This window comes from Ctenopharyngodon idella, chromosome 5 (assembly GCF_019924925.1).
Source record: "Ctenopharyngodon idella isolate HZGC_01 chromosome 5, HZGC01, whole genome shotgun sequence".
NCBI classification, from domain to species: domain Eukaryota; kingdom Metazoa; phylum Chordata; class Actinopteri; order Cypriniformes; family Xenocyprididae; genus Ctenopharyngodon; species Ctenopharyngodon idella.
Window position 1 is genome coordinate 22,885,872 of NC_067224.1, and position 25,471 is coordinate 22,911,342.

At 38.3% G+C, this 25,471-nt stretch overlaps 1 protein-coding gene across 2 annotated transcripts; it reads left to right on the forward strand.

Moving 5' to 3' along the window:
- The first annotated feature begins 638 nt into the window (after nucleotides 1-638).
- On the forward strand, nucleotides 639-25,471 carry mark4a (MAP/microtubule affinity-regulating kinase 4a). 2 transcript variants are annotated; one of them, XM_051894811.1, is made up of 18 exons: nucleotides 640-1,327; nucleotides 4,825-5,022; nucleotides 7,387-7,440; nucleotides 10,765-10,813; nucleotides 10,956-11,021; nucleotides 11,258-11,328; nucleotides 11,468-11,524; nucleotides 11,818-12,054; nucleotides 13,460-13,579; nucleotides 15,108-15,207; nucleotides 15,352-15,461; nucleotides 15,549-15,720; nucleotides 15,805-16,016; nucleotides 16,430-16,533; nucleotides 16,640-16,924; nucleotides 20,496-20,578; nucleotides 20,984-21,028; nucleotides 21,490-21,696. In XM_051894811.1, exons 1-18 carry the CDS (start codon nucleotides 1,277-1,279, stop codon nucleotides 21,552-21,554), a joined length of 2,079 nt encoding a protein of 692 aa, XP_051750771.1. In that variant the 5' UTR covers nucleotides 640-1,276; the 3' UTR covers nucleotides 21,555-21,696. The 2 variants fall into 2 exon arrangements, with proteins under 2 accessions (XP_051750770.1, XP_051750771.1); XM_051894810.1 differs by lacking the exon at nucleotides 20,496-20,578 and having other exon boundaries at nucleotides 639-1,327; nucleotides 21,490-25,471.

Here is a 25,471-nt window from a genome sequence, read left to right on the forward strand (position 1 = left end):
ACTGAGCAAGCCAGAGGCGACAGTGGCAAGGAACCCAAACTCCGTCAGGTGACAGAATGGAGAAACCAGGCTCAGTCAGGAGCCATTTCTCCTCTGGCTAATGAACGAACACTGTATGATTATGATTTAGGCGGCATCTATGTCTGGTGATCTAAGACCCGAAACACCATACGACCCTGGGGTCATCACTGATGATGTGTCCAAGTGTGTGTCCACCCTTGGGTGTTTCAGAAACCAATTACTAAAATGGAGATACTTGATTGACAGCATTTAATCACATTGCTTTTATTCAGTCAAATGCTCAGCTATACAGAAACAGAAAACAGTCATCTAGGTCTGTTACATCCTTTAGTTTTTTATAATCTTGTCTTTTGCCACTGGCCTGTAAATATACAGTTTTGCGCTCTGTCATTTATTTTCATTACAATTTCACTGTTTATAAGAAGATTGATAGCTCCAACAGCTTTAGCTATTCCCCTTTAGCTCTTAATAGACATTTAAATAAGTAATGCTTATATATTAAATGAAAAATAACGATTACGAGTTTAAAGATTAATACAGTCACGGAGAATTTGGACATAAGTAAGGTCTCTATCAGTCTGCTTGTGTGGAGCTCTTTAAATTGTCCATCAGTGCGCGCGCGTGTGCGTCCGCGCGCTTGTGTCAGTACCGAGACGAGCGCTAGCGGAGGCAGCAGTGGCGCATCTCGCATATCTGCCGCTGGAATATAACGGCTGCTTTAGGATGTGAACGGGTTTCGGCCTCGTCACCGGCCAAAGCTTCTGTTTTCCCATGACAAACAGATGCGACAAGAGAGCGAGCGCGCGCAAGAGTGTGCGGTACAGGGGAGCGGATAGATAATCGGTATTATTATGAGAAAAGAGGACGGGGTTGTCGGAGCCGTATTTGTTTTGCTCGCGGAGATGAGGCGGGGGGTAGCGAGTCGCTACAAAATCGTTGGGCTCCGGCCAAGCATTACTCTGTTTTAGCACATATATACCGCCGCGCTTGCGTTTACATCGTCAACAGACGCGTTTGATCGTCACGGTTTGCATCGCAGAAAAATAATGCAGCTGTCTCGAGGACATCTGTGAGATTTGCGGACTGCTGTTGCCGCTGCCATGACAGACGCAGGCTTTACCGAGCAGGCGGTGTGAGACAAGCACGGCCCCAGCTGCAGCAGCACGGCCGATGTGGGCAGCGTTTACCGGGGGAGATTAAATCTGTAAATACTGTTCGCGCTATTCCTCTTTAATCGTTTGCAATCTCAGGGAAAATGTCCTCTCGGTCTGCTTTACCTTCTGCGAACGACCGGAGCACAGATCATGTAAGTATCTTCATTACAAATGAATTATTATTGTTGTAATATATCATCTCTGCGCTCCGTTCATACACATATTCTACAACGCCCAGTACCTATATAACGTCAGGTGCACGGTCATTTTTGCAGCCGGGATTGAATATGAATTTATTGCCTGATATCGTTCATGGGAGGATGGAGAGGCAGGATACAGTGGCCCATGTACGCGTAGCAGGTTCTTTGGCAAAATGGGCCGCATCCTTGAATGTGCAAAGCAGCAAAAGAGGCGCTGCGAAACGCTCTGGCAGTAGAGCGCAGGCCATCCGCATAGTGTACACATCAGCGCATCATCTGCGCACGAGCGCCATGCTCTCTCAGCGCGCGCTCCTCTCCCAGAGAGCGGTTTTGCTTCATTGGCAGAATTTGCGGGAGAATAGCAAGGAACTCTAAGCACTCTGTCTCTGCATATTAGAAAATGAATATAACCATTTGGGGCACCAGAGTCATCTAGGGAGGGTGGAGTGAGGTTTTAGCGTTAGCTGTGATCAGCCGTCTCCGTTCGTCTACAGTCGCTTGCTCCATGATCAGACGCACTGGCTGGTGTAGTGGCCTAGTGGTTCTGCGCCATCACATTACAGTGTGGTTAACTGACCTAGACTTCTGTTGGCTAATGTATTTAGTGTTTCTTCAGTAACTTAGTAAACTAAATCTAAAACAGCTATGGTTTTACTTAATTAATTTACTTATTAAAAGAGTGTTGTTGATGTAAAATAAGCAGGGATTCAATTTATCTGATGTTTGACTGCTTGATTGAAACAGTCTGAAACCTTATTAAAATGATAATAAACAAACTCAGCTGATGTTAATGCTTAATGAATATAATTTTACTTGCTGTAAATTTTAAAGCAAGCACCAAGGTAAACGTTTTAAGTAATTCATTAAAGTAATTCATGAAAGTAACCACATTTTATGTAAAGAATCAGGTTGTTGATGGAACTGAGAACATTTTTGCATTTGGACTGTGTCTGCCTCTCAATAAAAATATCATTAGCCCCAGTCTTGATTGTCATTGATCCTTCAGAAATCATTGTAATCAAGACACATTTCTTATTATTATCAATGTGCTACTTAATATTTTTGTGGAAACAGTGGTGATACATTTTTGATAAATAGAAAGTTCAAAAGAACAGAATTTATTTGAAATGGAAATCAGTTGTTACATTATACATGTCTTTGCTGTTTGATCTGTTTGATTATCCTTTTGCTAAATGAAAGTATTAATTTTTTTAGGAAGTCTTACTGACCCCAAAAGTTTTGAACGGTAGAGTATATAAAAATTACTCCTTTCTTTCAAATTCTCCCTCAGTCGCTATTGTTATTCTTTAGACCAACTGCTGAAACATGCACAGGATTCTAGACAGCAAAGGATAAATCTATGTCATCAAAAACCAACCAGATGAAGACATTTTAGTAAATAGTATGTGACACAGATGTTGAATATGGATGTTGACTTCTTACCTTTGTGTATAAACTGCAAAGGCAGAGCATTTTTCAGTTTTCAAACAGTCTTAGAGGACAATAATCTGGTGGTTATTACAGGTAACTCTAGCAGATAATGCTTCCTTTGACATGGAACGGGGACACAGTTTTAGGATACAAAGCTAAGATAATGTGCATGGTACATTTTATTGAGCAAATATATTCTGACCATAATATACCATATATTATGGAAAGATGGGGCATTTAAAGATCTTTGTACAGGATGATAAAACAACCAGATCAGAAATATAGTGAAAATGTGAGTCAGAACTGGACTACACTTGCTTAACACCCACCCAAGTGCCGACACATGCTCTCTCACAGTTGGGATTCTCCCAACAGACTCTTTTCAAATAGGACCAGTCTATGCTATTTTTATTTGGTTAGAATTTTTCAAAAATAAGAGTGAGTGAGACCTGTGTGTGTGAGGTAGAGTCCAGTAAGAATATGGCAGGGTATCGTTAGTAATTTATTCAATCCCTGAGCTGTAATCTTATGGTCGGCGGTGCAGATGGGGACCTGGGCATGTTTTGATTTCTGTGTGAGCTCCTTCCTCTCCCCTCTTAAGGGGGGCAGTTGGAGCCGTTTAGTAAACTTTACCAGATGTTAGTTTAAGTGTTCAGGGCTCAGTCAGGTTTAAATGTGCTAATCTAAATAGAAAGTTTAGTTTCAGCTGCGACAGACTAAAACCTCCATGGCAAAGTAAGTTAATCCTGTATTAAAGGGCAGAATTACTCACACACCAATGCTGACCTCCGTTTTCCTGCACGCTCTCGTATACCATCATCACATCAGCGATCTAAATGATAATTCATATGATTTCAGTCACCATTTATTAAGGTTGTGCATGTGTTTGTATGTGTACAGCTCTGTGTGTTTGTGTTTCGCTGTGAATTTTTAAAATTATTTTTTATTATGACAAGCAAGCTAAATTATCTAAATGTCCATTCATATTAACATATTTCTAAATAATTTCAGACACTTAAAAACAGACATAGGAAGGCTTAGAAAGTTATTTATTTCTTTTTTAAATTCTGTTTTAATTCTATTATTGTAGCACTAACTGTTTGCGTTTCAATGTGTGTATAATCAAAGCTGTGAGGACTCAACTTTTTTTTTTTTTTGTCTTTAAAAGCAGTTACTAATCTTCTCTGTAACTGTGTGAACTAGTGATGCACTGAAATGAATTTTTTACCAAAACATTGAAACCAAAATTAAGGTTTTCATTTAGCCTAAAAACTAAACCTGAACATGAAGTTTGAGTAATTAAATTTAGCAAATTGGGTAATTGAACTTAGTATGCAGTCCAGGGTGTCGTGTTTTCATGTGATAAATTAAACCAGTCATACTATAGTAAAGTTGCTATAGCATCCTTTCTGGTCGCGAGTGCGTCCACACTGCTAACATGTTTACCTGTTGTAGGTTTTTCATGTTGTGTGCACGAAATGTTATTGACCCACCAAAACTATTTCCGCCGAATAATTTCGTAATTGTTCACACTATAGTAAAATTAATCAATCGATAAAAAAATAAGCGTTGCAGTGACCAAAGAAAGCAAAACATGGGTATAATAAAACACTAATTACTAGCTACTACAACAGTTGTGTGGCCATCTGCATCAGTGTAGACTGATTTTTGTGTGTGTAGTAAGAGGCTTAATCAGTAAATGAGGATTTAATTCAGAAATCTGGTGCAGTCGGTCAATGCTGTAGCATTAGTCTGTTTCACTACAGTTTCCTTCCTAAAACTTTCCTATTCCTCAATTAAATTCTGCTTCTGAATTTCTACATGCAATTTCTGTGATCTGAGCTAACTACTTGTCTTTTTTAGTGGCTAGAAGCACAGGCAGGTTTCCTTCTTTGAGGCCATGTTCTTTCTGTTTGCTTCAACATCAACATGTATCCCCAGTTTAATCCAGTCTAATTGTTACAACTTGAATTGAATTCATCTTAATAAATTTTCTCTGTGTCTGTCTCTCCGTTCAGCATGCGTCTCTGGTGGCGAGTCGTTCAGAGAAGGGGACGAATGTGTCAAGTCGTTCACTGGGTGCCAGATGTCGTAACTCCATGGCCTCCTGCTCAGACGAGTTGCCACACATCGGAAACTACCGGCTCCTTAAAACCATCGGCAAGGGCAACTTTGCTAAAGTCAAACTAGCCCGCCACATCCTCACAGGCAAAGAGGTGAGAGACAAAGAGAGAGAGTTTACATAGGTAAAACCAGAAGGGTGTGATAAGATGAAGGTACAAGAGCTGTTCTCATCAGAACACTTGTGAGCTGTAATTCTTTGGGTAGTATATTTTTAAAGTGGTCCAACTTAAGTGTGAAAATTTCCTTGCCCACGTTTACTTTTTATAAACCAAAGCTGATATAGTGTGATTTAGGTGGACTTGTTAGTGGGCAGCAAAGAGCTTTAATAATCTTCGATAATAATAGAATGTGATGTTTAAAGAATTGTTCCTGCATACAGTGTTAAAATATTTAAAGTTCTACAATTTTTCTAAATGCCATAATAGAAAGTTTAAAAACTCGTGCACAATTAATAGTGAACTTATGTGTGGCAGTCTGGAGCCACGTATACACTTTTGGGAGTGACAGCTGCATTTAAATACCCTAATTATGGTTTCGTGTGTGTGTACGGAATACAATTGTCACTCCCAGACTTACAATGGTTGACATAACCACTATTGTGGCTATAAATTAGGTAACATGAATGGTAAAAGTTTTGTGCTCTTTTTGATCAAAGTAATGTTCAGATGCAGTTTTTAATAAAATACCAATTAACTGTGTGCTTTGTTTATACTCTTTAAGTTGCTACTAACAGCATGTGCTCTGTCTGAAGTGTACAATATGAGTTACTCCTAGACCACATGGCTGGTGGGAGCAGCTACGGAAGAGACAGACTGGCATGAGAATTTGCGAATGAGTCAAGACACATGGCTCTGTCTCTGAATTGCACCACACAAGAAGAAAAGAGACATAGACACACACAATACATCACTGCATTAACTAGTTTTACAGTTGGGTGCTGTACACACTACAAATTTAATGAGTAAATTTCGTTATCACTATCGGGATTTTTTTAATTTATTCAGTATGGTTGTCACTCCTGAAAATGACCAAAACTCTGAACCTTTAAAACCTTGACACAGATTTCTCTTCATATATTATATTATTATGATTTTTCTTATCTATCTTCTGTAGTATTCTAATAATAGAGTCAAATACATACAGTACTGTTCAAACGTTTGGGTGTAGTAAGATATTTCTTTAAAAGAATCCAAAATGGATTAAAAGTGACAGTAAAGACATTTATAATGTTACAAAAGATTTATATTTCAAATAAATGCTTTCTATTCATTAAAGAATCGAGAAAAAATGTTATCATGGTTTCCACAAAAATATTAAGCAGCACAACTGTTTCAACATTGATAATAATAATAATAATAATAATAATAATACTAAATGTTTCTTGAGCACCAAATAAGCATTTCTGAAGGATCATGTGACACTGAAGACTAGAGTAATGATGCTGAAAATTCAGCTTTGGAATAAATTACAGTAACAATGTTTAAAGTTCAGGGAAGAAGGAGGTGGGAACCGGCAAATGTTCAACATAATTTTATAAAAAAATAAACAAACAACAAAGGGAAAGTAAAGCAGCAGCCCCTCACCGATGAATGCCGCATGCAAACATAATAAAACACAACATAAAGTCCAGGCCTGGTCCTCTCTTGTCCTTCACTGTCATCACTCCTTCAGGAGCTCCTCCGCGAGACTTGAGACTGGTGTGGCGTGCAGGTGACGCTCATTAGCAATCGCGTCAGTGGCCTCACTCCTTCCCATGGCTCTTGTGCTGCATTTACGCAACCGCGTAATTACCGTAATCTTGAGATGACAACACGTGATGCTATATTCGGAGCTGTTCACGTCCTCGGACTGAGAATATGCGTTTCTATGGCACCACTATCAACGCCTAAATTAATCTACAACAGTCAGGTGGTACAGCGGCCACGTGGTACACGTGGGAGCTTTCAGAAAACTCCCAGCTTACAAAATGTAATTACGAGCTCTACAAGGACATGAATGCTTTTTACGCGCCAGAATCACGTAGTTACACTAATTACGATATGGTGTGAACGCACCTTTGGCCCTGCCCTGCTTGCCACAATTACATTTTAAAATATATCGAAAACTGTTATCTTAAATTGTAATAATTTTTCAGAATATTACTGTTTTTACTGTGTTTTTGATCAAATAAATGCAGCCTGCTGAGCATAAGAGACTTCTTTAAGTATTAAAAAAAATCTTACCGACCCCAAACTTTTGAATGGTAGTGTACATATTGTCATTTTTCATAAACAAGAATTGTTTAAACTGGTTTCCAGTCCCTCTACCAAGTCTTTAATAAAAGCATTTACTAATGAATGTCAAATGATACTACAACAGGTTTGATCACAAACAATCTCAAGCTTTTCTGTCTACCTGGCATAGAGAAAAATTTATGTTTTGGAGCTCAAATCACTAATTGTGCAATGTTTATTTAGGTTGCAATAAAGATTATCGACAAGACACAGTTGAACCCAACCAGCCTACAAAAGGTAAGACAGTTATGTAAATTTTTATGTTTTCAAGACATTTTCATTATTAAGACAACTGTCGCAATGCCAAACAATGATGTCATTTTAACACTTTTAATACAGAAATGGGAAAAATATCCACACCCTATATAAATACCACCAAGTGTCCAGAAAATCCATGTATCACAAATAAAGTGCCTCAAGTGAACAGTGTATATATAACTATATATGCTGATCTAGAAAGGTGCGAGGCTCCTGAAAGTATTGCAGTAATGTGTGTGTGGTGTTAGTGTTTAGTGTCTCTGTTGAGTCTGTGCTCTCTCCTGTATGCCAGTGACTCATCTGTCTCGTAATAGATTATCTCCGGCCTTCATTCCTCCCATTGAAGCCCACCACTCCAACACTGCTCTGAGTTTGAGCATACAACAAGATTTTTATTGATTATTGACAAACCTATGCTTGATATGCTTCTGTCTTTGAACACACTTGTGAAATCAGTGGTTTTCAATCATCTGGATGGATCTTACATTAAATGTCAGCTCAGACAACTGTGTTTAATTCAAGGGCTCCGCCTTTGTTTGCAAAATTTGAAATGTAGCAACGGACATCAGTGATACTGCATGAACTATCTTTTTTTATGGGAAGCATTGGTGTGTGAGATCATTAAATATTTTTCTCTAAATATCAACTGTATTTCCATGCACTGTTTAGTTATGTATATTTTATTCCCAAGTCCTTTGGCTTATCTTATTAAATCTGGCCATAGGCAGTCTTGTTTACAAAGTGCATCATTTGTTCGTGTGCTTAGTGTATGTGTTGGAGAGGAGAGGTCGACAGCTGCGGTTCTCCACAGGCCCAGAATGCCCCACCGTGATTCAGGCTCAGCTCTGTAACACACACAGTTAAACTGTACACAAACCGTGAACCACTCTTATTGAACATAAGTCACATTTGGTTTTCTAATCACTCATATGGCTGATATGAGCTGTTATAATGCTGGAATCACTGTTCAGCTGAGCATTTGCCAGTTGTCATATTAAGTGTTTGTCCCATCCGTCTTTTTTTGCCCTTTAGTGTTGCACATAAAGAAAAGCTTAGAGATTTGTCCTGTGTCATATTGTGTCATGATGTGTCTGCACCAGGTCAAACTTGCGTTGTTGAGAGAAAAAAAAAAAAAGGTAATTTGCATCGGTGTTTAAGTCACATTTTATTATTAGATTCAGAAATAATGTAAAATACTGGTATAAGATGAAATGATAACAAACTCTAAACACTATAAACATGTATTTTACTTACCCTCTCTCTAAATCCTTTAAATTTAATGGTAGGCCTATTCAGAAAAAGAGAAAAAATGTAAAATAATATGTATAAAATAAAAATCCCAATGTCCACATAAAACAGCATCCTTCACATATGCAAAAAATATGTTCGGAATAACACCACGGCATCCTCACGCTGAGCGACACAGCTTTCATATTGTACAACAGACCAATTAAATTGAGTAACTGAATAACTTTTCTGTTTAGTTTAGTTCCTATGTTTAGTTTAGGCTGCGATGTCAAGTTAGCAATGCGAGAAGAACTGATGTTGTGTCAGTGCGCGTGAGGCACTGGCACAATCATTTAGATTCCTTATATCAGCGGAAACCATTTAAAATACCCCATCAGATAAGACATCATTCAATATGGTAAAGGGTCTATTTTAATTTGTGTACCTTCAAAATAACAGCAAAACGTCATACTTATATAAAATAAAGAAAACAAACAAAATGCTCTTTTCATTTCGGTCTCCGTTAACTTTTTCCTGAAGCACATAACAAAAATGAACCAAGACTCAGCAGCGAATACTGCCTACTTTTCACACAGACATGAGAAATATATAGAATATAGAAAGTGTCCATGTTTTACTGATTTGACGTTAAATGCATTATATAAGTCACTTTGGAATATAAATCTTAGCACGTCTCAGATAATATAAAAAAAAAAAAAAACGTGACTTGTAATCCGGAAATACAGTATAGCAAATTATTTCACGGACCCCACTTTGAAATCCCTTGTGCTAGATGATAGTTTCTGTTTTATCTCCCATAAAATAAGTAATAAAAAGTATGTTTACATGTGATATGGCTCACTGCAGCATTCATTTACAGTATGTGGCTGTCTGCAAAAGAGGCATTTTCTAATCTTCTTCTGGTCTTCTGATTTGTATATTTTTTCAGGTAATTCAAACATCTTTGAGCTTTTATGTCAACAAGACAGTTTTAAACTTTAAACTTTTTTATTTTATGTCAAGTTGCAATATAACAAGAGTATCTAAAAGAAAAAAATAGGGCTAAGACTTTTTCCTATGCGCTGTTTGTTGATTGGATGATTGGATTGAGGCAGATCTAATATGAGCTTGCCGTCGATAACGGGGTGGGTTTAAGTGGACCAAATGATTGGAGAAGTCCAGCATACGTCACCAGAAAGAAATTTGTCGTTTCACGGTGCTATTGAGTTATGACATTTTGATTGAAAAAAATTACAAGGTCAAAAAAAACAAAACAAAAAAAACAAAACATGGATGAGTCGTTCACGATAAGATCAATAACAAACATTAAGAAAATATATAGGGTGAATTTCCATTTTTAATGCCAACTTTAAACTGACAGTAGTGGTTATTAAATAGATTTAGTGAATTTTTTGTTTTAACACAATACTGTGCTTAGTCATTATGAGAGAATGAGGCAATGTGATAAAAAAAGAGAAGAGTATTGTGATAGTTGACAAGTCTCAGTAAGTCACAGAAGTGAGGAAAACAGCTGATATGATCATTCTTGTGATATGATTGACAGGATTAGATATACAAGCTCCTCCTAGATGTTTGATTAGACCTCTGTATTGACTAGCAAACAGACTGAATTTATTTAATCTGTTACATTTTCACTTGTGCATGTGTGTGTGTGTGTGTGTGTGTGTGTGTGTGTGTGTGCCTTCATGTACATATATATGTATTATCTAATAGCGTGAATTAGAGAAATTAGGGGTGTATCAAAGCAATTACTTCTGAACACACATCTGTGAGATGTATTATGGGAAAGATGCAGATTGGTGCAGGTGCATCCTGGGGCTTCCACAGCAACAGGAATGGTACATTGGGTACTCCCTTCATAATGAGAGACAGCAAAATGCCGAAGTATATATTCTATCTGGATTTTACTGTCATACCTGAAGGCTTCAAGTTGATGATGATAAGAATATCAGTAAATTCTGGGAACAGAATTTAAATGGCATTTTGTTTTATTGATAATCACTGAAGAATCACACCACCCTCTCTTTCCTACTTTCTTTCTCTTTTCTCTTGCAGCTGTTCAGAGAAGTGCGGATCATGAAGACTCTCCGTCACCCCAACATTGGTAAGATGCACTAAAATGCAACAAATGCATGCATGCATGAATGCTGCTTTTATAATACTGACTGTGCAAAATAATTAGCTAATGCTGTTTAAATATAAGCTTTCCAAAAATATTTAATCTCTGCTACTCTTGTATATTACAGTGCAACTCTTTGAGGTCATTGAAACAGAGAAGACGCTTTATCTTGTAATGGAATATGCAAGTGGAGGTGAGCTCTGAAGTACATACTGAAGTATAGGGTATACTACATTGTGTAACTGTAAACTAGTACATACTAGAGTGGCCATGAAAGTACTTTATGAGGTGTGTGTTTACTATAGGGTGGTTTATTTGGTTTTTCTCCAGAGCTGAAACATAATGCAAAAAGACCTTTGATACTCATAACATTTATAGGTACATCTGTGATATTTTGGGACATTATTCATGTGTGATTTGGTCTTCCAGGTGAGGTGTTTGATTACCTGGTGTCTCATGGGAGAATGAAAGAAATTGAGGCTAGAGCCAAATTCAGACAGGTGAGACATTTACCTAATCACTACAGCACATACAGTTTAAGATCAAGTTGTTGCATCACATTAAGCCCCTGGTTTACAGTTTCAGCTCCAGTTTCATGTGTTTTACCTGGGTTGTAATATTTTTTTTATTATGTTTCAGATTGTGTCAGCTGTTCATTACTGTCATCAGAAGAATATAGTTCACAGAGATCTGAAGGTATGAACTGGATTTTCATTTTACTTGAGAAGCAAAATTGTGTGAGAGAATATATCTTGGATTATGCAGATTTTTCAACCCCCCATTAAATCTTATTAAGTTTTGATACTAATGAATCATTTTAAATATACAAAAAAAAAAAAAAAAGCAACTGGACAAGTACTATAATCTAAAAGTATAAAGTAGTATTAGTGTTTGTAGTATGTGTTTGTTTCTCTTTGTTTTCCTCTCCTTCACACAGTTCATCTGTTTTTTTGCCTCCTTCACTCTTTCATGTCTTTCTGTATTTGTAGGCAGAGAATTTGCTTTTGGATGCAGATGCTAACATAAAGATAGCAGACTTTGGCTTTAGTAATGAGTTTACGCTGGGGAATAAGTTGGACACCTTCTGCGGTTCCCCGCCATATGCAGCTCCAGAGTTGTTTCAAGGAAAAAAGTATGATGGGCCAGAGGTGGACATTTGGAGCCTGGGTGTCATCCTGTATACGCTGGTCAGCGGGTCTCTTCCTTTTGATGGACAGAACCTCAAGGTACAGTTACTTTGTTCCTACACTCACAATGATCCATTCCTGCCACTTTACATCCTACGGGGAAAGAATTGATACAGTGTCTTATTGCAATATTCTGTGATTGTGAGATTGATAAACTGACACCAGTTACATTGGTATTTACAACAAAATGCACTACCATTCGATAGTTTGAGGTTGGTAAGATTTTTTTGTTTTGTTTTCTGAAAGACATCTCTTTTACTCACCAAGCCTGCATTTGTTTAAAATGTAATATATTCCTGTGTTGGCAAAGCTGAATTTTCAGCATCATTATCCCAGTCTTCAGTGTCACATGATCCTTCAGAAATCACTCTAAATTGCTGATTTGCTGCTCAAGAAACATTTCTTATTATTATCATTGTCAAACAGTTGTGCTTCTTAATATTTTTGTGGAAAATACGATCTTTTCCAGGATTCTTTGATAAATAGAAAGTAATAAAAAACACATTTATTTGAAATACATTTTTTGTAACAAAGAAATTAAGTCTTTATTGTCACTTTTTAATAAATTTAATGCTCCCTTGCTGAATAAAAGTATTAATAATAATTAAAAAAAAATCTTACTGAGTCCAAACTTTTGGATGGTAGAGTACATTGAGGGAAAATAATTTCAAATTGTGTGGGTTTTTTACGGAACTTTGAATGTGTCTTAACTTTGGTTTTAAACATTTTAATTTAAAGTTCTTTAAAGCCTTATTTCTAAATTCTTTAGTATCTTACTGTCTAAAGGCTGTGACATACCAAGCCGAAGTCAGAACTAAACTAGCGGCGACTAAAGCTGACTGTGTTTTCACCTTTCGGCTGTGTCTCAAACAAAAAGCTGTGCTTGAACACACTGCAACTACTACAGGCGACTGTCAACTAGCACATGCGTTCTGCGCCTGCATGTAAGGAAATAACTGTCTACCTCAGCAGGTATCAATAGTCTGTATTCGTCATTCAAAAAGAGAAACTGAAACTAGGACTGCAGATATCAAACTGTCAAAGCAGCTCTTGTTTACCATTTTGAATATCAGTCATGCTGATCACTTTCTTTATTCCATGTTGCTCATGTTGTTATGAAAATATTTGCACACTAGAATGGAAAATTTAGAATAGCCTTTTGCCTGTGCCGTCTTGACATCTTCGCTCACTTTTTCATCACTTTCATTTTTATTCTTGTGCACTGACACATTCGCTAAACTGAACAGCTAATCAGAGCAGTCTCTCTCACCGACGGCCCAGATACCGATTCAATATGCTGAATAAGCCAAAAACTAGCCCGACAGATGCTCACTGATGGCCCGACGTTGGTCGATGGCCAACCGTCGGCTTGGTGTGTCACGACCCTTAAAGACTGCACTGATATCTCTTTGTCATACTGTTTGCTGATGCATGTGTTTTCCAGGAGCTGCGTGAGCGAGTGTTGAGGGGGAAGTACCGTGTACCCTTCTACATGTCTACAGACTGTGAGGGGATTCTGCGCAGGTTTCTTGTGCTTAATCCCAGCAAACGTTGCACTCTAGAGGTCAGTGGCAGCTGGTGATAAAAACATTTTAATAAAAAATATACAAGGGGGGAACAAACCGAATTAGTAATGCAGGATTGAATGTGATTTTTAAATAACCATTTAACAAATGATATAATAATGTATCATTACTGCTTAGTTAAAACATGGAAAATTCAGCATTTAAAGCATGCCATAATGTAAGGCTGGGTGATATGTCCAAAAAATCATATCTCTGTATTTTTAGGCTGAATGGCGATGTACGTTATAGTCTCAATATTTTCTATATTTTTCTATTTTAATAAAAAAAAACTGTATTTAATTTAAAAAATGTTATTTCACATCCTGCCCAATATTGTCATACAAACAATGTTCATAATGTACATAATGAATGTAACCGGTGTAGTCTATACTATATATTATGTGCAAAAAGAGGGGTCAAATCACATTACATTCTAATATTGTAACATTACAATCTAAAAACAAAATAATGCTTTTTAAAGCAGAAGTTAAATTTACTAAACTAAATATGAAAATAAATAAAAACAAAAGCACAGACTAATTATTAGGCAATTTTGATTACACTGCAATAGTCACTTTAAAGTTACTGCTATCATAAAAATACACTTAGCCTAGTTGTAGGTTTGAAATTCTACATATGGCACATTTATGTTCACCACCAACAATAAATATTCAACAACAAATAATTTAGCAAAATGTGTATTTTAGTCAGAATTATTGTGTTCGTCTGTTTTGCGTGCATGTGCGCGGCGGCGCTGGTTCACGGAAGTTTGTGCTAGCAGAAGGCTTGTCCACTCCTGACAGCAAAATGGAAATATCTCTTGACATTCTAACATTTACAGATTGAGAATATGTCTGTGAAATGTAATGGAAATTATTGGATGTCACTTCAGCTTAAAGATTATTAATAGAGGTATGTTTGTTCCCACCAGTCGCTGCACAAGTTAAGGTTACATATGATGACGAAAGCACGTTGGTGCTAGCCCTCTCAGAACCCACAGAAATTGTATTGCAGTGCGTCCAGTTTGAAAAAAAATCTTTATGTAAGTCTATGAGAACACTCTGGGTGATTCTCAGCCAGAGTGAAATCGCCCAAAAAGGGGCGGTACACCACAGAACTTGACTTTATGCTAATTGGACTATATATCCAGAGGCAGAACAAAGAGTCTAGAACAGGTGAAAGCTAGTGTAACTCTGTTGTTGAATGTGATTGAAAAAATCTGTCCATTTCACACTTTTGGTGGTGCATCACCCTATCGCTCTAATGAAGAAACCGCCCCTGCTAGAGGTGCCTACTTTGACATTCATTGATACACTCTACCATACCAAATCCTAAAGATGATACCAGATACATTATATGATCGCTCTCTACTGAGCTATATCTCTGTAAAATGTCTGTGCTGTGGGATGTACAGCATGCATTTGGTGGAAGTCGCTAAAATCTATTATTAGTGTATGAAGTCAATGCAAATAAATGACTGAGCTAAGAAGTTTCTGTGTAGTCAGGATACTGGTATTTCCTCCACAGCAAGTGATGAAGGATAAGTGGATGAATGCAGGGTATGAGGGCGATGAGCTGAAGCCCCACATTGAGCCAGCAGAGGACTACAGTGACCCCAACCGCATTGGTGAGCATGTAGACCAGTAAGAAACTGATTAAAGTATTTTGCTACTGTTACTAACTGTTCTGTTACAGTGATGCATAGAATAAAGAGACTGATTGTGTCTGGAAATATTTATTTCTGTTCTCACTGATTTCTTTGTCTTTCCAGAGATTATGGTCGGGATGGGTTTTACTACAGAAGAAATTAAGGACTCTTTACTCAATCAGAAATACAATGAAGTCACGGCTACATATCTACTGTTGGGACTGAAGACTGAGGTAATGCATAATACATGAGGTAACCAAAGACTTGGATTCTGAGAGTTTATTTTTTATTTAATTCTTTTTATTGCCGTTTGGTCATAGGATGGTGCTGAGTCACGAGTTAGCGGCAGTATGACATTGCCACGGGTGCGTCCAAGCCCAATGACCAATGGAACCAACAAACACTCCTCTTCATCATCTTCCTCTTCCTCACATAGCAAGACTCAGCGCAGCGCCTCTACCTACCACCGCCAGCGACGGCACAGTGACTTCTGTAAGAGACACTTGACCTTCAACTCTAAACACAAACGAACTCTTAATAGTTAATGATTATAATCATTACTAGTTTGTTCTGCAGGTGGTCCTAGCATGCCCGTGATGCACCCTAAGCGTAGCCCGACCAGTGGTGGAGATCGTGAGCTGCGTGAGAGCCGCATGCCACCGAGGAAGGCCAGCTGTAGTGTAATGGGCAGCCGAACCCTACCACCATCTAGTCCAATGGTCAGCACCGCCAACAACCCCAACAAGGCAGAGATACCTGATCGGCGCAAGGAGATGACCGCCACCACAGTGAGAGAAATTTCTCTCATTTAATCATTATTTTATTATATACACACAAAACGTTTCTTGAGCACCAATAATAATAATAATAATAATAATAATATAGTAAAATAGAAAAGTTATTTTAAATTGTAATAATATTTGTCCATTTTTATTGTATTTTTGTGCAAATAATTGCTGCCTTGATGAGCGTAATAGACTCAATTCTAAATATAAAAAATAATAATTTTGCATCATAATTCTTTTTTTTTTTTTTTTTTAATATTAAAACTTTGTTCATTTTAATTACATTTTGATTCCCTGATTTTCAATATGGTCTCAGACTGTTGGATCCTATTTTATGTGTATATGTGTAGCATTTTGTTTTGTATTGATATTCTTTATTTTATTTAATGAAATATTGTGTGCCGTCTTCCTTGCAGAACAATATCCCAGGAAGTACGATGACCCGCAGAAACACGTACGTATGTACAGATCGTTCCACCACTGACCGACACTCGCTGCTGCAGAACGGCAAAGACAACAGGTGACAAACATACACATTCACAAACGCAGTCACACTCTGTCACTGTGCTGCATATTGCAGTGAACTGTCTGGCTCTCATTCACTGTCTGTGTCTGTCTCTCCTCAGCTCTCTGTCTCACCGCCTCCCTCCCACCTCTCCCTCCACTCTCAGTATTGTTGGAGCGGGAGCATCCTCCTCCTCTTCCTCAGGTGAGCGCTGTCGGCTGACACGTGGATCCACCATCCGGAGCACCTTTCACGGGGGTCAGCTCCGTGACCGTGTACCGCCCACCTATGGACCTCCGCCCACGTCGCCCACCCTCAGTCATGACGCTGGAGCCCTGCCACCCAATGCTCGCAGCCGGGCCACCTCTAACTTGTTCAGCAAACTCACCTCCAAACTCACACGCAGGTAAGAGAAGCTCTCATCATACAAAGAAAATAAAAACTCTGATCCAGAGAGAAGTGATTATAAAGCTGTTTACACTGACAAAGATTTTATTGGTTGAGGTCGGTAGTTCACTGTACTTTTGTTTACTACCTGGCATTTGTGCTGCTGGATGCAACAGTGTGTAGTGCATTATATCATAACCAAACCAAAAATATTCAACCCGAAACAAAACTGTTCAGCCAAAACCATTTTGGAGGGCCGAAACCATTGATCATAACAGTGACATTTAACTAGCGTTTTTTCGTGCATACAGTGTGGACAAGCTGCAACAGATAAGCAGTGTGGACACATTTCACCGTGACTAAAAAGGATGCTAAAATACAAATATTAGGGCACAACCACTGGCCCAGTCTGGCCAGTGGTTAAAATTTTTAATTTTCGCTGGCCCTACCAAAAAAAATGTATAATAAAAAAAGGCCTGGTTATTGTTTTCATTGTTTTTGACCCATGTAACCTTAAAGGGTTAGTTCACCCAAAAATGAAATTTCTGTCATTAATTACTCACTCTCATGTCCTTACAAACCTGTAAGACCTTCGTTCATCTTCGGAACACAAATTAAGATATTTTTGATGAAATCCGAGAGCTTTCTGTCCTCACCATAGACTGCAACATAATTACCACTTTCAAGGTCCAGAAAAGTAGTAAAGACATTGTTAAAATAGTCCATGTGACTACAGTGGTGCAACCTTAATGTTATGAAGTGACAAGAATACTTTTTGTGTGCAAAAAAACAAAACAAAAATAACGACTTTATTCACAACAGAACTCAGTATTGCTCAGTATTGGCCGGCTCATGTGTCAGCATCATCGTGCTCGTGAACATTTGTTGAATAAAGTTTTTTGCATATAAAAAGTATTCTCATCGCTTCATAACATTAACCCTTTCACGCATAAGTTTAAAATATTCTAGCTGACCCCCCAGAGTGAGTTTTTTTAAGGCGACCATTATTTTAGAATGTTTGCCCTTATTGTTTCCATGGCAACGTGTCATTCTTGTCACGTGACACACCGCAGCCACAATTAAACTGTATTACAGATGTATCGCTTTAATTTTGTTTTTCCTTTTTTATTTAAAATATTCACAAACTTGATTACCATGTCATCAACTATCTGATATTCTAATTCTCACATATGTGTAAGTGAGTGTGTTTTGTCATTTAAAAACCTTGATCTTGAATGATTTTGATCTAAATGATCTTGATCTTGATCTATGACGCGAGATGGGCGCCGCCATCTTAGTTTGCTCCGCAGTTCAGAGAGTCCTGTCAGTCGGATTTACAGCACGTGAATTCATCAGTTTCTCCCAAAATACATGTAAGTAAGTGACCGGTGAGCTGGAAGAATAATAGAGTAAGCTTTATAGTTACTTAGGCCCACTATGTGTGTCTGATATGAATAACGTTGGCAAATTATATTTGAATGGATTGTTATTGCTGCTTCCGCTGATGTCTGACATCAATGTGTATTACAAACTGTAAATGTATTGTTTTACTAGTGCTTATGTGTATTTAAATGTCTGAATCCTAAAAAAAAAAAAACATTATGTGGTTGAAAACACTGCATAGTTGTGATATATGACAAGCACTGAGCGCGTCCGTCTCTGGCTCAGCGCCAGCCAAAGCACGAAAGCAGCTTGAATCTGTCAGTGATGTGACGTCACTGAACATTCTTAATCCCATATGTGGGACCATACTGCTCAAAAGGTTAAGGCTGAACTACTGTTGTCACATGGACTATTTTAATGATGGGGGATTAAATATCTTAATTTGTGTTCCAAAGATGAATGAAGGTCTTACGGGTTTGGAACGTATTTAATTACAGGAGTAATTAATTACAGAACTAATCCTGTAATAAATAAGGTTATGACACCAAAAGCTATTAATCTAACTCATAAGTTTTATATACTGTTCAAGACAAGTGAACGGCAATAAAATAAGAACAATTAATCAAATTACGAGCAAGCATATAAATGAAATAAAGGTGCATTGGTTTTTCAGGTAGGTTTAACAGTTGTTTTCAGGTACAGAAATTGTATAAAGTAATCAAATATAAAATAACACTTCATAGTCTTCACTGTAACATTAACTGATTAACATTAGTGACAGACAGCTGCAGATTTATTAGGCTGCTGTCATTTTGCTGCACAGATCCAATATATTGTTACACATGCATTTTATTTCTGTACTTTTTATGTTCACTTAAAGGTAGAGTAGGCAATTTCAGAGAGGCTAGAAATAGCAAGCTAGCTTTTAAAGCATAAGATCCCACCCTCCCTTCAGAGCGCTCTCCGCCTCCTTCAAAACACATACGCACAGCGGAGTCTGGAAAGCATAACGAGAAACAGCATTAAATTACATCATGTCTCAAAGTACATAACATTACAATACTAATCATCGTAAACGACTCAGACCTCTTACTTGTACCTGACTGTTGCAGATTCATTTCAGTGTTGATAGTGTTGGCATTGTACGAATGTCACGGGTTGCCATCTCTTAATTGCGGTAATTATGACATGGCATGAACACAGCATAAGCTTGTTGTTTTGGTTCAGTAGGAACTATAAAAGGTGGCTGCGGTTTGTTGTCTGTGCAAGCAGGGTACGCGGAAGTATTGTAATACGTAGGTTGATGGGCAGGTAAGACATTCTATCATTGCACTCGGACCGAATGATTTTTTTGGTCCTGAGACATCCACAGAAGATACATGTACATGTTTTAATATTTAGACCACTTCTATTATTGATTGCGATCAGGATGTGTAGAGAGTTTTAACCAGTATAAGAAAAAGTGTTTTTGAAAATCATTGCCTACCCTACCTTTAACACATAACTGACTATGTTTACTAGGATATTCTCCAATACGGGCATTTTCATACAATTTTGTGTGAATCTGTCTGTTCAAGTTTAAGCAGATGTGAAAGATAATTCAATTCAGTATTTGTGCGCTGTCTGAGGTGTGGCTTCGGATGTGTGTTGTGCACACAAAACTTCTCACACAGTGTGTGAGTACAGATTGTGTTCTCCTTCGGGTCTTGTTGCACTTGAATATTTAAATGGGCAATGCTTAAAAACACATGCAAATGATAAACTTTCGTAACGATGCAGCACTGGCCCGATCGGGCAAGTGACAGTTCCATGTTCTGTCCCGATCGTCGTTCCCGATCGTTGTCCTTATTGTCGAGCCCTGGATATGTAAAATTTTATTTTTGGTTTTGGGTTTCTGCTAAATGAAAATTTTAATTGATTTTAAAAAGTGCTGGAGTGCTACTTGTCCAATAACACTGGGGAATTCTTTCCACTTAAAAGTTGGTTTTACACTCACACTTCAAGCCTTCATCATTCCTTGGCATATTGCCTGTTTTTCAAACTTTCCAAGCTTACAAATGTGTACCTTTCCTAATCTCTCCCTCTTTGTTCTTATTTCCCTGTTACCTTTCTTTCTCCCCATTTGCTCTTACTATCTCTCAATCCTTCTGTCTTTGACTTTCTTTCTCTCTTTCTCTTGCTCTCCTCATTGTGTTTCTCTCTCCTAGGGTCAATCTTGACCCCTCTAAACGCCAGGGCTCTAATAAATCAGTGTCGGGTTGCACTCTTCCACAGGGATCCAAAACAGTTAGTAAGTTTCCCTGTCTGCCTCTGTTTGCCTGTCTGTTGCCGCTGCACGTCCGTCTGTCTCTGCACATGGCATGCTCGTCTGCATGCAATGTCCTTTGCAGAATTGTGCGAGTCTGATAAATATGTGGGGGTGAGGAAAGTCTGGAGGATGCTGCATGGAGGTTTTGTCCCTAATCAGTTTGCATGCATCCAGGAACATGCAAAAAAAATTATACTTAGCTCAGGTCAACAGTGGGTTAGTTATATTGACCTAATTGCAGATTAAATTGCTGGGTCATCTTCATACAGGACTGAGAGATCCAGATACGCATGTTCGTCTTTTTGTTAGTTATGTTGGAATTGTGTTGCATGGTTCGTACACTGTTGGGATAATGCAGATCATCTCAAGATGTGTGCTTCTTTGCAGGGTCACAAATGAATCTGAGGGAGTCAGCAGATCTTCGATCACAGGGTGAGTCCTCATATGATACTTTACGTTAAGATCAAGAAATATCTGTATACTATAATTGAATTTTCATTTCATGCTGACTTTAAGAACAGACTTTGTCAACAGATTGCAATGAATAGAATAATATAAACTTCAGCTGTGGATATTTTATAACATAATTGTTATACATTTAAATAATGCCTAAGTATCGATACACACACAAAGTGACAAGAAAAAAAATCTGCCAATAATTAACATAAAAATAATATTAATAAGTAGTAATATTAAATAATTTTAATAGTAATAAGAAATAACATTATACAATTACATAAAAAAATAAAATAAACCAGAATAAAACAATGGTGATGAAAGCATTGACTTCTTTCTGAATATGTGAATCTCAAGTATGAGTTTTGCAGCAACTTTTTTTGTAAATCTATATCGGTCTCTCTAGTTCTCATGCTCTCTTTCTCTCTATTTCCCAGTGGCCATTTATCTGGGGATCAGAAAGCGTCCGAGCCCTGGGGCGGGGGAGGGGGGTGGGATGTAAGGGGTCGTCTCTCCCGTCCCCCCCGGGCCCCTGCAGAAGTGGTACTGGCCTTGCGTGAGGCAGCGAGGGGATGCGGCTGCCAGGTCCGGCACGCTGGCCCGTTTCTGCTGTGCTGCAGTCATGGGTCGGCAGGGTCAAAAGTCGCATTCCAAGCTGAGGTGTGCCAACTGAGTGTGGGTCCCACAGAGGCAAATGGAGTACGCTACACACGCCTGTGGGGGGCCCCCCTCGCCTTCAGGCACATCGCATCGCAGATCTCTAAAGAGGTGGAGCTCTGAGGGGACGGGGGAGGAGACTTGTAGACGTCCCCTCACTATATCCGTTGTTATAGCGAACTGACGTTGACCCACCCCACCTATGTGTTATAGACTTAAAGCAAAATCTGATCCCTCCTTCAATCAACACTGAACACACATACATGTAAACAAACACAGTCACCTTAAAAGCACGGGACACTCAATCCTGACAATATGGAAATCTAAAGTACAAAAACAAGCACACCCCTACCATGAACAACATAAACCTGAGCGCTTCTTAACACGGATACACATACACACACGCACACACTCTCTGAACAGCCTCATTCACTGGATCTGGATTGAATCCAGTTTAGTATTTTTATTCTCATTCTAGTCATGAAATTCTTACTTCAATAATTGATGTCATTCTTTTTTTTAACCACTTTTGTATGTTTTCAACAAGTCTTGACATTTTAAACGGGTCATCATTTTTATGTTTTTGTGATTTGATGTGTCTTACATTTCTTAATACTGAGTCGAACATTGAATCATTTACAATGTAGGACTGTAGCTGCCAATGAACTATATGCACAAATGTGAAGTTGGCAAACGTATCCTAACTTCATCATAGCTCACGGTGCCCACCCAAATCTACATCACATTCGCTGGCGACCACAAATTTGATCAGGCTGCAAGCCAACCATCTACACTTTGTTTTTGAGATTGTCCAAGCTAAATTTTGTTCCCTAGAAAATCTGTTTTTCTGATGTATAGTGCCAGTTTACTTACTTCCTACCATTTTTTAATTTAGAAGAGACATTTAATGCCAAATGACTTTCCCTGACCCTTTTCGAACAGGCTCGTTGATTGGTTGGTTGTTAATCCTTCATTTCAACTCCTATTTAGGGATCCTTTGCAAATAGTCACCTCTCCTTTTACCCAGTCTGAGTGGAGCTGAGGTTATCACACGAGTGATTTTACAAAGACAGATGATTTTAGTGTTCAGTGTTATAAAGAAGCCACTCTTTCTGCATTGTAGATATCTGATTAATTTGTATGTCTAGAAAAACACCTTTCCTATTTAATTGTCAATCTAGGTACTGACTAGAAAAATTTAAAATAGATTCTCTACCACCTCGAGTATTAATCAAATACAGAAATGGTGTTTGCATTGCAAAATATGTTGTGGCTTCGTAATTGCCGACATTAAATTGATTTTAATTGGTTTGAATTTAAATTGGTATTGAAAAAAATCTTTTGATCCCTTACCCAATCATTTTGGCACCAGATATCTAAAATGCAGGACATTTTCATGCAGGAAGAAGTTCAGTGCTCTTACTAACGAAATATGTTTTTTGGGGCGAATGCACCAACAGGGCTTTGAAAAAAGTGATTTTTTGATTGAAAATCAGTTGTACTTGCAATCTTGTAATAATATGGCATCTATATGGCTCTGTTTTCATTGCAAAATCTTAACAATGCTGTGTAACACAAACAGAAATGTAGTTTAAAAATGGACATTGCGTCATGGACTGGCCATGTTTTCGCTGTAACTCGTGTTGGTTTTTAGCCATACACAAGTTTGTCTCTTTAACAGATTGTAAGAATGTTATTATCAATTTAGCAGAGATTTAATTTGCAGGTTTGAGACCTGAATCGAAGATATATGCTGCTTCAGATTGTTTTTATGGGTAGAAATAGGTTTGTTTGGAGCTTATCCGTTTTTTCAAATAATACTCTTGGCTTGCTTTTTGACCAAACCAGTTCTGGTTTTTGTTGTATAACAAGGCCTAGTTTTGCAATAGTTGTCAATTTGCCAAGCACAAAATGAACAGCAATTCACAACCGAGGGTGATCAAAATGTAATTGTGAGTGGTGATAATTGTGCAATAGCAATAGATGTTACTGTCATGTCTAGAAGTTGTTTCTACCTTAGTGTAAAGCCATGCTTTGGCCCTGTTGGTGCTGCCAGCCTGTAGACAGTGAGATATTGAGCAAGTACATGGGTTTAAACAATGAGTTTTTTTAGTAGGGAAGGTGTATAGGACACTTGCTAGTTCAGTTTGGATAAACACGTTGATTTAATATGGTTGGTCTGTTACTTTTTGATCGAGGAGTCATTGTGCTGTCATGTGTGAAATATGTTGTAGATACTGAAGGGTTATATGCCATTTTCTCCATGTTTGTGATGGCATTTCCCTCTGTTCATGAGAGGGTGTTGGATTATGGTACAGAAAACTTGATTTCGATTTTGTCTGCTGTAAGTATGTCAAATGCTTTGAGATGCTTGAAAGTTCACTTGTGATGACTGACTCCACAGGTATCGCTGTGGTGCTTCACCTTTGACCTTTAGCCAGACAGTGAGCCTCCCAGCCCACCTTGCAAGTCTGCCATCTCATCGTCCATCCACTTTTTGTTGTTCACTTTATTTTCTGCCTTTGTGCCACACATTCACAAAGACACCCAGTTTCTCCTCGTCCGACTGCTGAGTCACTGGAAATCCTTGTGTCATTGTTCTGTCTGCTCTGTGACTGGACTCCTGTTGTGGAGATGCTTCCTGTTTCAAACTGAACAGGGTAAAGACTGCACGTCCTGGACCAGTCTGACCCGGTCTCCGCATCAGACCGGCTCTGTCTGGTTTGGACTGCTGAGATCTGTATCTGTTCAACATCCATTAAGACCTCTGTGCACTCATGTTGACTTGAATCAGCTGCATCCTACGGCTCTGTGGGTTTGTACCCATGTTTGGCCACCGGAAGGCGCCAATGTCTTAAATGTGAACACTTCGATTTGTGTATATTTGCACAGGTACTTAATTTATTTTCTAGAATAATTATCTTGGGAGAAAAAATACATGGTTTATATCAGTCAGACTCTGGCTGTATATAAAGATTATGATACTGATGATAATATTGTGAGTATAGTATATACAGTATTTTAGAATTCCAGGTTAATTCATAGCTAGAGCAGAGACCCTCTGCTAGCTCTCCAGACGTTTCTATGTGTGCTGAAGTGAAACACTAACCTGCAATCCTGCATGATTCAGAGCAAGGATGGAGAAAGAGAGACTACATATGTGAAATAACAGAATGGGCAAAAGCAAAAGAATTTGAGGGAGAGAGAGAGCGTGTATGCGTGTGCATGTATGTGTGAATGTGTGCGTCTGTGTATTGCGCTACTCTTTTGCCCTGCCTCCCTCTCTCTCTCTCTCTCTCTCTGCTGGTAGGAAATGTTTGTGTGAGAGGATTATGGCAGACTTTTGCTCTGGCAGCCATACTTGACCTGGAGTGAAAGTGTGTCCGTATGAATGAGCTTTTCTTAATGTCATTTAAAGGCATTAAAAAGAGTATTAGGGAGAATTGTAAACTGGTGTGCCGGGCGCGTCACGTCTGAATGGCAAATCCCTCCAGTTCAGTGTTGTGCTGTCTGTGACGTAAACTGTCTGCTGTGACATTGGGTTTCTCATGATGCATTTAGCTAATATGCAATATGACAAGACAGAAGTCAGGTGGACAAACTATATACATATGAGAGAGCAAGAGAGAGACAGAGAGATTAAAACCTTGATGCTGTTTGCAGAAAGTAATTTTTTTCCCCCAGAGGTGTTTGCACCTCTGGCCAAATATTAAAATGGAAACAAAAGATCTTGAGAGAAAATAAACTTCACTGATGTTGGCA

Excerpts from the sequence above, each read along its gene's own strand:
- mark4a (XM_051894810.1), top strand. The coding sequence starts at position 1,277 with ATGTCCTCTCGGTCTGCTTTACCTTCTGCGAACGACCGGAGCACAGAT. Across the intron at positions 12,055-13,459 it reads TTGATGGACAGAACCTCAAG|GAGCTGCGTGAGCGAGTGTT; the intron begins GTACAGTTACTT and ends TGTGTTTTCCAG. Across the intron at positions 15,721-15,804 it reads GCGACGGCACAGTGACTTCT|GTGGTCCTAGCATGCCCGTG; the intron begins GTAAGAGACACT and ends TTTGTTCTGCAG.